The sequence below is a fragment of the Diceros bicornis genome, chromosome 10 (assembly GCF_020826845.1).
Source record: "Diceros bicornis minor isolate mBicDic1 chromosome 10, mDicBic1.mat.cur, whole genome shotgun sequence".
Lineage (NCBI taxonomy): Eukaryota > Metazoa > Chordata > Mammalia > Perissodactyla > Rhinocerotidae > Diceros > Diceros bicornis.
Genome location: NC_080749.1, coordinates 50,412,782 through 50,426,328, shown reverse-complemented (window position 1 = coordinate 50,426,328; position 13,547 = coordinate 50,412,782). Strand labels below are relative to the sequence as shown.

General features: G+C 40.1%; 1 protein-coding gene across 2 annotated transcripts in view; it reads right to left on the bottom strand.

Annotated features, from left to right (window-relative positions):
- Positions 1-13,547, bottom strand: part of CERS6 (ceramide synthase 6) — a 309,352-nt gene that overhangs the window by 70,324 nt on the left and 225,481 nt on the right. For both annotated transcript variants that reach the window (XM_058549178.1, XM_058549179.1), the window contains exons 5-6: positions 11,124-11,174; positions 7,177-7,269 (exon numbers count right to left, since the gene is read on the bottom strand). In XM_058549178.1, coding sequence (XP_058405161.1) covers positions 7,177-7,269; positions 11,124-11,174 — 144 coding nt within the window. The remainder of the gene's footprint in view (positions 1-7,176; positions 7,270-11,123; positions 11,175-13,547) is intronic.

Genomic DNA, 13,547 nt, shown 5'->3' with positions numbered 1-13,547 from the left:
CACTCTGTTCACCAGTCACTACTCAGGGACCCAGACTAATGGAACAGCCTCCATCTCAAACATTACCAATCACTGTACTACAGGAGAGAAGAGACTCTAGAGGGTCTCACACCAACAATTAAATACTCCAGTCCAAAAGTGACTCAAGCCAGTTCTGCTCACAGCCTATCAATCACATGGCCCCATCCCACCACAAGAGGGGGCGTGGCTGAGAAGTACAATCCTACATGTGCCTGAGGGTAGAGAGAGGGCACTATCTGGTGAACCACATTAATGACTACAGTAAGAACTAACATTTATTATGCACCAGGCCCTGTTCTAACAGCGTGTATGTGCATTACATTCCCATGAGGTAGGTTATATGAACTCCATTCTTTGGATCAGGAAACCAAGGCATAGAGAGGTTAAGTAATTTGCTCAAGGTCACACGAAATCCAGATTGGCACTGGGCAGGCAGATGGACTCCAGAGCCCATGCCTTTAACTTCTAAGCCATATTGCCCATCATTTTTCCCCAGTCTAGAACAAAATGAGAAAAATAAGAACCTTTTCATAATGATCAATTTAAAGCATTGTGCTTTTTTACAAGGTATCCTTTCTCCTTTAAAATATTCTTTCCTTTATGAATTGATGGTAATAAGTGGTAGGTGCTTTATAACTTTCCTTACTAAGAAAAGTAAAAGGTTGGCAACCTCAAGTTAGTTCTTCTTCCTAATTATTTTTGTGAATTTTAATTGACCAAAAATACAAAAATTTGTGACCACTACTTTTGGAGGTTTTTCTGTTTTTGGTTTTAGCACTACATTTTGATTCAACCACATTTTGGTCATTATGTGCTGGGTACTGTTCTAAGCTCTATTTGTCAAGCACTGTACTAGATGGTTTCATGGACATTATTTCATTTAATTCTACGCCATACTGCTTCGTTATAAAAAGATTAAAGCATGCATTTCTTTTCTTTTTGTCCTAAAGCTAATTGAAACAGGAAAGATCTGGAGCATAGCAGGCCCCCAAAAGGCAGCTAAACCACTCACAGCAATGGACACCAGTTATTCTCTGCAAAAGTTACCTGCGAGAAACACAAGCCTGTCAATAAGTTTCTTGCTAATAAGTTTCTTGCTAAACTTAGTCATCATACTTCTCTCTGCTAAGAATCTTTTAAAAACGTAGTTTTTCTCTCAGGTTAAAGACTAAAAGAGCAACAAGCTGATTTCACCGTCTGAGCCCTGGAACTCAGCCATGGCTGATTTCCTGCAAAGGACTCCAAACACGAGCCAGGCTCATTGGCTAAAGGCCCAGGCCTCCCAGCCAAACAGCAGCTTAGTTAAAAGAGACATAGGGCTTAGACACAAGCAAGCTGTTCTGAGCTCCAACACAATCATATTTATTAGCTTCCCTCGGAAAATTTCAATGTGCAGGAGAAATACTCATTGAGAACAAGTGCTAAAGGACAGAATTTTAACAAAAGTTAAGCCTTGGGAAATAAAAGCTATTTCAAACAATGCTGAATACCAAAAATATACCTATTGTTTTAAGAAGATATCTTACCAATTCCTTTTTACAAAAGAAGGAAAGAAGAAAGGAAGAGAGGAAGGGAGGGAGGGAGAGAAGAATAGAGAAAAGAAAGAAAAAAAAGTAAGAAAGGAAGAAAAAATCCTCAAAAAAGTTTACATATCTTGGTAGCACATAAAAGAATATTTAAATTATAAGTCCATCATACAAATGACTACATCTTGGCTAGTCCTTTCCCTCTGGGAAGATTAATAGTATATCTCGTCACTGACCAAATAAGTACCAACCCTGGAAATGATCAACAAAGAGGCAATGTGCTCTGTCACCACAGTTTGAAAAGTTCTCCTCTCATTTATTCATTTATTTATTTTTTTTTGGTGAGGAAGATTAGCTCTAAGCTAACATCTGTTGCCAATCCTCCTCTTTTTGCTGAGGAAGACTGGTCCTGGGCTAAGATCCGTGCCCATCTTCCTTTACCCTATATGTGGGATGCCGCCACAGCATGGCTTGATAACCGTTGCGCAGGTCCACGCCCAGGATCCGAAGCCGTGAACCCCGGGCTGCTGAAGCGGAGCGCGGGAACCCGACCACTGCACCGCTGGGGTGGCCCCTCTCCTCTCATTTTTAAACTCCAGATTCTATTTGGAATCAGATCAATTAAAAAAATAAAAAAGATGGCAATACTAGGACACTTCTAGAGGGGAAGAGTTTGTGAATATAAAAGCCATTTAGCAAGACTCATGAATCTATTAAGTCACAAAAAATGATTTCTAAACCTCATTTGAGGTACTGATTCTAAGGGTATGAGGCAGGCATTCAGATCCAATGTTTATCCATCCTGATCCTTATTTGAAAATGGCCGTTCAAGCATTGTCATTTAATAGGGGAACCAAAGAAACATTTTTATAACCTTTCTATTAATGACCCTACAAACAGCTTTCAGAAGTTGATTTCCACACTATGTTGTCAATGGGTTATCTTCAAACATCTCTATTCCATAATTAGGAAGCAGGCTGTTAAATTTAGAGGGTTTAGTTAACAGTTGCAATACAGAAGGTGGGGAGTGTATTTGGCAGCCAGAAGTTCCACAAATCCTCACTGATGGCTGGGACGCCAGGTTCTCCAAGTGGTAGAGCAATGAGGAGGGAATCACCAGGGACCTGCAGTGATAGTCAGCAAGATGCGAAGCAGAAAAGCAAAGGCTACAACTTACTAATGAGAGATGGCAACAGAGGAAAAGGCCTTCCTTATTAAAACCTGTGCTGAGTAATAAGCATGTCTGGTAGTGGCCAAATTCCCATTTTGTGCAAGAAACAAGAATAAACCAGCTGCTCCAGGAACATGCAAAGGTACTCTGACTAAGTGAAGAAGGGAGAGGTGCCAGATGTCTAAAACAAGCTATGGGTGTGGACTAAGAAAAAGATATAATTAATTTCTAAACGCTGACAATAGGTATAGGCCTGAGATCAAGTCCATGAACCTTACCATAAAATTACCCTTTTTATAGGCATCTTCTACACTGATGCAAGATATGTTAAAACCATACAAAATGATACATTTCAACTCTTGAAAATAATCCACTAACGATAACTGTTAAGAAAATGGTCACTTGGCTTAAAACAATGAAGACTCTATGAGTCCTCTTGGCTCACTAAAAAGACACAGTAGATGCACAAGGAGAAAGCTCAAGCAAGTGGTGGGGGCTTGGTGACTTTTGGGATAGCAAGGTCTTGCTAGGACTAGGCTCCTGGGAGCCAAGGACAGTTAGTCTTGCTCTTATTAATCTCTTTGACTCTAGATGGCACCCCTATTTCTCACTAAGCAAAAGAGGAGCCAATAAAATGGCAAAGAGCTGCAAAACGCTTACTACCTCTAATGTCAGGAGCATGGCAAGGCAAGACAATGCAAGAATTGTGGACATGAGTAATCTAACATGAATCACAGGACTTTGCTTGGTAAACTTGAGCTCTAATTCATTCCCACATTGCACAACCGTGAAAAACTTACATAAACTCACTGTACATCAATTTTACCAACTACCAAATGGGAAAAATGTTCAAATCTCTTTCTCTATTATACAAGTGTTTTCTGTCACTACCTAAAAAAAAATGTTCCTCAAAAGAAAATAAAATGCATATTATTCAGCCTTAAAAAGGAAGGAAATTCTGACACACGCTACAACATAGATGAACCTAAGGACATCATGCTAAGTGAAATAAGCCAATCACAAAAGGACAAATATGGTATGGTTTTACTTATATGAGCTATCTAGAGTAGTCAAATTTATTGAGACAGAAAGTAGAATGGCAGTTGCCAGGGGCTGGGAGGAGGGAGGAATGTGGAATTGTTTAATGAGTACAGAGTTTCAGTTTTGTAAGATGCAAAGAGTTCTGAAAACTGGTTGCACAACAATCTGAATGTGTGTAACACTACTGAACGGTACACTTAAAAATGGCTGAGATGGTAAATTTTATGTTTTGTATTTTTACCACAACTAAAGATTTAAAAAATAAGTAAAATGCACAATGAGCTTAGCAGAGTGCCTGGTACATAGGAGACAATCAGTCGACAAGTACTGACAACGTGAACGAAGAAGGTTCCTCATATAAGACAGATGAGATCTAACTGGCATACCATCACCAAAGAATATCTAAACCTTTCCAGAAATTTACCCAGAGTGTTTGGTGCAATGAGTAAAAGAACCACAAATTATGGGTGTCAATGAGTTATCTGCTATGCTGAAGCCCTAGTCCTTACAGGGACCATCCACTTCTGAGAATCAGATGACATATACCACATTAAGGCTATGCAGCCACACAGGTCAGGAAAGACAGCTTTTTGCCAGCCAAGTCAGTCACTGCTGTAGAACAGTAGAAGGAGTGTACCTGGGAAAAGAGCATACAGGTACTAGGGCCACAGACTCTTAAGTGCTTTTCTGCTGCCACGTGGATACCACTTTGCTATTTAGCAGGTTACTGATCTAACCAAGAAATGATATATTACAGTATTGTGTTCCATCATAATGCACAGTCCTGTTTGCAAAGGAGCTTCGAAGACATCCACTAATAAGTCAGAAGACATTCTGATAGGTCCTTTTACTCATTCACCCTAAACTTACTGATCCCTACCACAAGCAAGGTGCATTGATAATCATGAGAGGTATAAAGATGAATATATCCTGCTCTTCACCCTTCAAGTCTAGTGAAGAGAGAGAGGCAAGTCACTATGCTACTAAAAAAATACAATATGGGGGGCCAGCCCCATGGTGTAGTGGTTAAAGTTCCATGCGCTCAGCTTCAGCGGCCCAGGTTTGCGGGTTCTAATCCTGGGCGCAGACCTACACCACTTGTCAGCCATGCTGTGGTAGCAACCCACATACAAAATAGAGGAGAACTGGTACAGTTGTTAGCTCAGGGCTAGATTTCCTCAAGCAAAAAAAAAAAAAGGAAGACTGGTAGTGGATGTTAGCTCAGAGCGAATCTTCCGCAGCAAAAACAAAACAAAACAAACAAAAAATACAATATGGCAAGTATTGGGCACTTGTAAACTAAACATAGAGGAAGAAGTGGTCAAAAACTTTGGGGGAATTGAATAAGGCTTCAAAGAAGAGATTACTTTTGGATTACGTCTGGTCTGGGAGGAGGGGAAACAGAGAATATTCTAGCCACAGGCAAGGTCCTGCAAAAAAACAAAGATACATGGAAAAGATGTTTTTGAACAACGGTGAGAAAATATTTGTAGCTAGGACATATGTGTGTGCCAGAAGGGGGAGCGAACAGGTGGGCGATAAGACTGGGGAGGTGGGTTTGAATCATGTTGACAACTCTAAATATCACTCCAAGTAGTTTGGCTTTGAGTTGAAGGTTTTAGAAACAGAACTCTTAGGTGGCAGGTAGACGGGAATGATTATTTAGATAGAGGACCATTTAAGAGGCTATTGTAATAAATTAAGCAAAAGTAGAGAGGACTCAAACTAAATGTGTCAGTGATATTAAGGGAGTAGGTATAAGGAATGGCAAAGAGGAAAGAAGAGTGAAGGAAAACTTACGTGACTGTCGGTTACAAGGATTATCGGAGGAAGAACAAGACTAGGGGAAGAGGATGTCTTTAGGAGGGGACACTGTTTTTTTGTGTGTGTATGTGAGGAATACTAGCCTCAAGCTAACATCCATGCCAATCCTCCTCTTTTTGCTGAGGAAGACTGGCCCTGGGCTAACATCCGTGCCCATCTTCCTCTACTTTATATGGGACGCTGCCACAGCATGGCCTGACAAGCGGTGCGTTGGTCTGCACCCGGGATCCGAACCCCGGGCCACCCAAGCGGAGTACACGAACTTAACCGCTACACCACTGAGCTGGCCCAGGAGGGAACACTTTATATGTAAGGTTCAGTTTCCTCATTTATAAAATGAAGATAAATAATAAATGACCCAACTGGATCTTGGAGTTGTGAGGATTAAATGATAAAATAAACAAAAGAACATAATACTATTATTCATGACTAGATTTGTGGAAGTATGGACCTGGAGAGAATCTGGGGCAGAAGACAAACATTTTGGAGTTATGGTACATAAGTTATGGTTGGCAGTGTGGGAGAGTATAAGCTTGATCATCCAGGAAGATGGCGTCCTGTAATCCAGGACCAGACCCTGGTGCTCACAAATATGCAGAGCATGGGGCAATGGGATCGAGGCCAGTAAAGATGACTTTGAAGGAATGATCCAAATATGGGAATCTGGAGAAAATAGCGTCATGGAAAAAAAATAAGCAGTGAACAGCCAAAAGTGCCAATTCTGCCCAGAAGCTGGTATGATGAGAACTAGAATGAGTGAGTTTAACACTTAGAGGTCAAGAGCACCCTCAGCAAAAGCTACTCCAGTGGAGGAGAGGGGTGAAAACCAGAACACAGCTCATCTAGAAATGTTGTATTTTCATGATATACTTCAACATTAGAAAACTCTTTTTTTTTTGGTGAGGAAGATCAGCCTTGAGCTAACATCCGTGCTAATCCTCCTCTTTTTCTTTTGCTGAGGAAGACCGGCTCTGAGCTAACATCTATTGCCAATCCTCCTCCTTTTTTTTTCCCCAAAGCCCCAGTAGATAGTTGTATGTCATAGTTGCACATCCTTCTAGTTGCTGTATGTGGGATGCGGCCTCAGCATGGCCGGAGAAGTGGTGCATCAGTGCACGCCCGGGATCCGAACCCTGGCTGCCAGTAGCGGAGCGTGTGCACTTAATAACCGCTAAGCCACGGGGCCAGCCCTAGAAAACCCTTAAATTGGGGAAAAATTCCTTCTGTAGGAATGGAACATTGTGATTTTACTTTCTCCCAGGAGCGACAAATAGAATTTTTCTTCTTTATTTAATTTGGAGAACAGAGGGACTTGTGAATCAGAATGAGAGAAAATTGCTTTCGAGATTCATTGCTATATATTTTCAAGGAGAAAAGAACACTAGGTTTTGAGGGAAGCATAAAGAGACAATGGGAATGAAATACAAAGCAGTACAAACAAAAACAGAGAACTTTCTGCTACAATGTGGAAAGTAGCACTAACCCAGTGCTGCTGGGAGAACAGAGGTGAGTGCCTCTGAGACTCTACACCCATCTCCCAAGGGCCATTAAAGACGCATGTTGGCAAGCACTTTACAACATAACCACTCTTACCTTTCTTTTGATATCAGTGAACTGGGAAAACATTAAAGACCAATAAAACGACAGCTCCAGGATATAATAGTAGTGAAGGTCAGTTGTGAGTGGCTGAGGATCAAAGAAAAAAAGGAGAGATTAATAGTTCATAGGAAACCTAATTTGTGCCCCAAACATCTCAAGCTCAGGGCTGAAAAGGGACATGGTCTTATGCCTCCACAAATCCTGGCCCCATTCTCTTTGTGGATAAGGGGGCATTAAAGGATGCTTCTAATCCACAGTTTGATGGCATTAGTTTTGTTTCATCTCCAACCAAAAAAGTGTCAATCAGTGTGAACATCTGGTACCCAATTTGCTATGCATTTTAACAATAGCATTTATGGTTCTTTGACAGGAGCATCTGGAAGATTCCTTAAGCAACCTGAAAAAAAAAATTCTAACACATACACAAAAAGAATAACCCTGGACAACTCCTGTGAGATTCCACAGGACAAGGGAGGTAGGGGAAAGAAACTGGAGTACTATATGGGTCACGGAGGCATGGTTTCAAGTTCTGCATTAATCAGAGCTTTCTCATTATTAGGAAATGTTCTGTGCATTGCAAATATCAAAAGATAATTCAAAAATATTTATTAAAACATCAGAGGGGCAAGGAAGCTGCCAAGAGATGCCAGGCTAGGCACCTGGCCAGGAAATCTGAGATTAAGTCCCAGCTCCACACCTTAGTAGGTATAAATCTTGGGCCTTAGTTGACATTGTAAAATGGAGATGACTCTACCTGCCTCAGAGGTCCAGGAATGGGGAGAGGCTCAGAGATGCAGTGGAAGTCAGGAATATTTATTTTGCATATAAATCCATTAAAACAAAACAAAAGTTTTGAAAAACCATTTTCCATGGGTTGTTTTTGTTTTATTGAGTTGTAATGAAATGTCTTGCTTCACCAGAATGAATGAAAAACCTTTGAAACTCATCACACAAACATATCCACACCGCTACATACAAGGCAATTGTATATAGGTAAATACAATAGAAATTTAAATACTTTGTAAACCAATAGCAGCATAACGGATCACTTTCATGAGAAGCTGGCACTCAACTACCAACTCTACTAACTTTAAGTGTGGGCATCAAGGAAAACAGCTGTCCCTCTCACTGATCTTTGGCAACAAAATACATGAGAGGATGAAATTACTCTCCCACTAGCAATCCTAAGCTCTGAGTGACAATGAGCATCAGTGTGTTTATCAAGTTCACCAGCATCCTGGAGAGAATATATTTCCCGCTGAACTGTTCTTTTAAAATTTGAAGGCATTAGCCATAAGAGATGGGTATTCAGGTCAGATGTACAGCAGCAATGAAGTCTAGAAAACAGAGCACCGGCTTCAGGACCCTTGGAGCCAAGGTTAAATCTCAGTTTTAATGAGATTCACTTACTCCCTGCATCACCACCTGGGAAAATGCCACAGTGAGCCATGAGAACAAGTGAGAGCACATCTAGAAACTGCAGAGTTCATAAGAGTATGTAGTATTATAATAACTACTGTGTTCATGGAGTGCTTTGCAGTTGACAAGCTTATCCACCTGTTAACCTCTTGACTAACCTCTCTGACTCTCATAAAAATCCTATAAAATTAGCACTATCATTTTCTAGAGTGTCTGCTTGACAGGAAATTGCTGTCAGTTAATTCAGGTTGAAAGGCTGATCTCAGTCTCAGGGCTGGTGAGGCCCTGTGATTGCCAGGCTAGGGCTTCTCATTGCCAACCTGTGCTCTTTATGACAAGCTATACAAGGTCCAATTGAATGCAACTTTACATGACTTCAAACTTAAAATATACACATATATACAAAAATAATTATATATGTAATAAATAATATACATACTCATACACAAGGAGTAACGTCTTTAATAAAACTGAAGTAGACCACTACCTCTTTCACCTAAAAATCAGTTCAATTATTTATTTTATATATATGCTAAAGATATAATAAACATGTTTCACGAGCATGCCCCATCTTTAAAAGAGCTCTTTAAGGCTTGAGACCAACTGTGAACTGCAACCTATATATTTATGTAGATACAGTTACCCACAAAGTGCTATAATTACCTGCATAATAATTATATTCTGTTTAATTTTTTCCCCACACACACAAAAAGAAAGCAGCTATTTTTTTTATTAGAATATGGAGTTTATCAAAGATGACCACCATTCTCACAAGAGATCATGAATTGGTCCTAGATTTTGGGAGCTATATGCTGAATTATTCACTGATAAGCAATGATGCCTTAGTAGTAGGAGACAATCTTGATCTGAATCCCCACATATGGTCATATGGTATCTTTCCTTCTATATTAATGATGTTTCCTATTTTTAAACATAATTGTATATCCCAGACCCTCAAACTTTCATGCTGAATCTGTAGCTCTGTCTGTGAAATAGTCTGCAACTACATTTTGGGCCACTCACTGCCCTAGCAACTAACTTTCTCAGAAATAAGCAATTTCTCAGCTCCAGCCATAAACGCGAAAGTTATTTCAGACTACATTATAGCTATGAAGAAGAGTGGGTATTACATTTCATATCGCATTTGTCTCAGTGTTGTTCACGTGACAGAATTTACCTCATAAATGCAGTGCATTAGAGCAGCTGCCACACTAACATTCAAGTTAAGGTTTCTAGAAGACTTTGATGTACCTTTATAAATAGAATTCTAGATACATATGGATTTTTCCACTCAGTATACGATTACAGGACACAAAGAGAGCTGTAAATGACAATATTCCAAGTATTTAAGATAGCGAAACAGCAGCTGGGCCTGAGAATTACGATTGTGTACAACACGTGATTGGTTTCAATGTAGCTTTAGTCTCTATCAGAAAGCCCAGAATGCTCAGCTCTCTCTAACCGTGTCCCGTTGCTTATTTACACTCTTTTATAATCTGAATAAACTACATGAAAAAGATGGAAATGCAAACTGGAATTCCATTTCAACGTATCCCTAGCCTTGAACTTGCCCAAGGAATATCCTACACCAGTCTCCACCCTCTGGCTCCATCACCATGTGTAATAGCGAAACATGTGTGCTTCCCACTAACCTTATTCACACCCAAAAGACCAAATGCCTCTAAAAAGACAACCCAAAAGAATCCCAGTCAAATTAAAAAACCAAGTTGTTTATCATAACGCATGTCTCTATTTTATCACTAAAATATCTAGTTGCATTTGTTTCTCTTATATAACATATCCCAACTGAACTAGAAATTCTAGAAATTTTTCAGCAAGAAATTTCTAGAAAAGTCCTAGATTTAATATTCAAATAGTAACTGATCTGGGGACCACTATATCTGCTAATATTACTGAGTTCATGGACAGAGGCAAAGATATGTCAGTGGGCAGAGATCTGAAATATTCCCATTCTGGGATACGATTTTAATCTCATTTTCAATGATGCTTTTTTAGTCTATGTGTAATGGCACAAGCCCATTTTTCTGTGCTCAAGGAAACGGTGCCTGATTTACATATTTGGGGCCTGCTCCTAAGCCCCAAAGTGAATCAAACTCAGCAGGGCCACTCTAGCTCCACATTTGATCGTTGCCCACTTGCTGCTAAGGCAGTCCTGTGCCATGATCAGGTCTTCAGGCTTTCCTCAGTAATCAGAGGCAGATCGGCTGTTAGAAACAGGAATCAGCCGCCTGTTGAATTGATTATATCTTACACTCCAGCAAATGCACCTTCCACACTTCCACTCCACCTGCTAAAGCAATTGAGCTTTGATTCTGAACTTCACTGAGAACACAAACTACTTTCCTCACGAGGCTACGTCCACCATCAAGCAGCAGTGGTGGGGGCAGGGGGCTAAAAATCAAGGTTGTTACCCAACATGCTGGGACCTGCCTGAAACCACGAAACTGACCTAAGGAAGGTACCCTACATGTGTGAAAACTCAGATGGCAACGTCTCCTTACCTGGTAGGGATAGTTGTACCAGCAGTGCCTTGTGTTCCACAACCAGGGGGTCTGAAAAAATGACAAAGAAACATATTTTACATGTTTCGGAAAAGAAGCAAGACAAAAGATGTTTATGACAGGTTCTCGCCCCCCAATATTTGGGGATTTCAATAATCTACCTGTGTGAGAACTAAAGGACTTAAAACAATTAGGAACGCATATGAAAGCAATTAGTTTTCTATCATACATTCTCGCTGAGTAATCTTCTCAACTCAACTGGTAGTATTTCAGGCTATTTCTGGGATGAAGTCTGGCTCTGGCTGGTGTTTTTTGTATTTTGCTGGTCACATAAACACATTCCTGCAGTGTAACTGGCCTCAACAGCAGAGCCCTCCAGAGGCCTCACCAAGACCAGATGCAAATCATCAGTCTCACTATCACCAATAAACAATGCTTACAGTTGGTAGGAACTACCCTGAAACTCCTCCAACCCAATGTTTACCAAGCAACATGTTAATCAATTGTTTCATGCCTTGACCAAAGGTCAGTAACAGACAGGTATACTTATTTCAGTGGGACGGCTCAGACTAATTCCAGGCCTGAGGGAATTAAGCCTCATAGCACACTCTACCCCAACCACTCATGGCCAAGGTCTTTTAAAGACAAATCATTCTTAACTTGACAGCAATCACTTGCCTTACAACATTGTAAAATCAGATAGAATATCTAAGTGTACACACAGATTCAAAACACTTATAATAAGCAGGGAGGGGTTGGTACAGATTTAAACAGCCTATTAAACAATCCAATAATACCAGCACAAACTTTCCCATATTTTTGTATTAACCTTATAATTCTTTTGCATCCCTGATATACAGCTCTCAGCTCTTTGTGGTATACATCTATATACATTTGATATACATCTGTATGGTTCTCTTTTTGTGTATGTGAGGAAGATCAGCCCTGAGCTAACATCCATGCCAATCCTCCTCTTTTTTTTTGCTGAGGAAGACTGGCCCTGGGCTAACATCTGTGCCCATCTTCCTCCACTTTATATGGGATGCCACCACAGCATGGCCTGACAAGCGGTGCATCCGTATCAGTGCACGCCCGAGATCCGAATCCGGGCCGCCAGCAGGGGAGCGCACGCACTTAACCACTATGGCACGGGGCCGGCCCCCAGTATGGTTCTTATTATTAAGAAACAATCTATCATTAATCCAATCTGTGTGTTTGTTTGTGTATCTCAAAATAATAATATTGTCATTGAAAGATTCATGTTAGATATATTTGTACTGCCCTAACCTCCTTATCTTATCCCAGACCCTATAAGATCAACAGTTGCTGCTGTCTGAAGTAGGACAATGTAGTTGTCTCCCTGAAAGCCATACAGATATCCTCTCACCTGTCACCATCCTCATCAGCCCTGCACTGATGAGGATGAGGAGGATGATAATGATGATGACGTTATTAGCTAATATTTGTTGAGTTCTCCTTATATCTATACAGTTTTTTTTAGTGTTTTTCTCCATGATCTCCATGATTATTTAACCAATGAAAAAGTTGTTTATCTTTAGACTGCCCAATACACTTTTAAAGGTCCTTAATATGAACTCATTTTATCCTTACAGTAGCTAGTAGTATTTGCCTCATTTTATAAATAGATATTCTGAGGCCCCAAGCCCATAAATAACTGCCCAGGTTAAACAGGTAGGCATTGCCAGAGGTGGTAATCAAATTCAGACTGTCTGGACTCAAACCCAAACAAAACCACTGTGCATCCTGCCTCTGAGTCTGATAAAAACTAAACCAGGCCTCTGTTTAGGGAGCCAGACTGAAGTAAAAAGCCATTCCATGCCCTAAACCTAAAAGTGTTTAGGGATCTTTACATTCTCCTTTCATTCAAGCACTACTGATTTGCCTTCCTCTTTCTTGGTTTCGCCATTTGCCACCTGTTCAACACTGTACATATCACATAATCTCTCTGCACTTAACTTCCTGGGTGCCTGAGTCGTGTGTCTCCTCCATCTCTCTCATCCATAACATCGATGTTCATTACCGACCTACCTCACAGGGTGATGTGAGGATCAAATGAGATAGCATATATAAAAATAGTTTAGAGGCTTCAAAAGGTTAATATGTTGTTGTCTTATAGTTATATAAACAACATGTGTCCATTGAGGAAATTATAAAAAATATAGAAAATAATAAAAATGAAAAATAATTTGAATTCTCATCACTATTAACATTTTAATGTACAGCTCATTTTTGGTCTTTTTTTCTATGTAATATAGATATAAATACAGATATAGATAGATTCATTTTATTTTTATTTATTTATTTATTTTTGGTGAGGAAGATTGGCCCTGAGCTAACATGCATGCTAATCCTCATCTTTTTGCTGAGGAAGACTGGCTCTGAGCTAACATCTATTGCCAATCC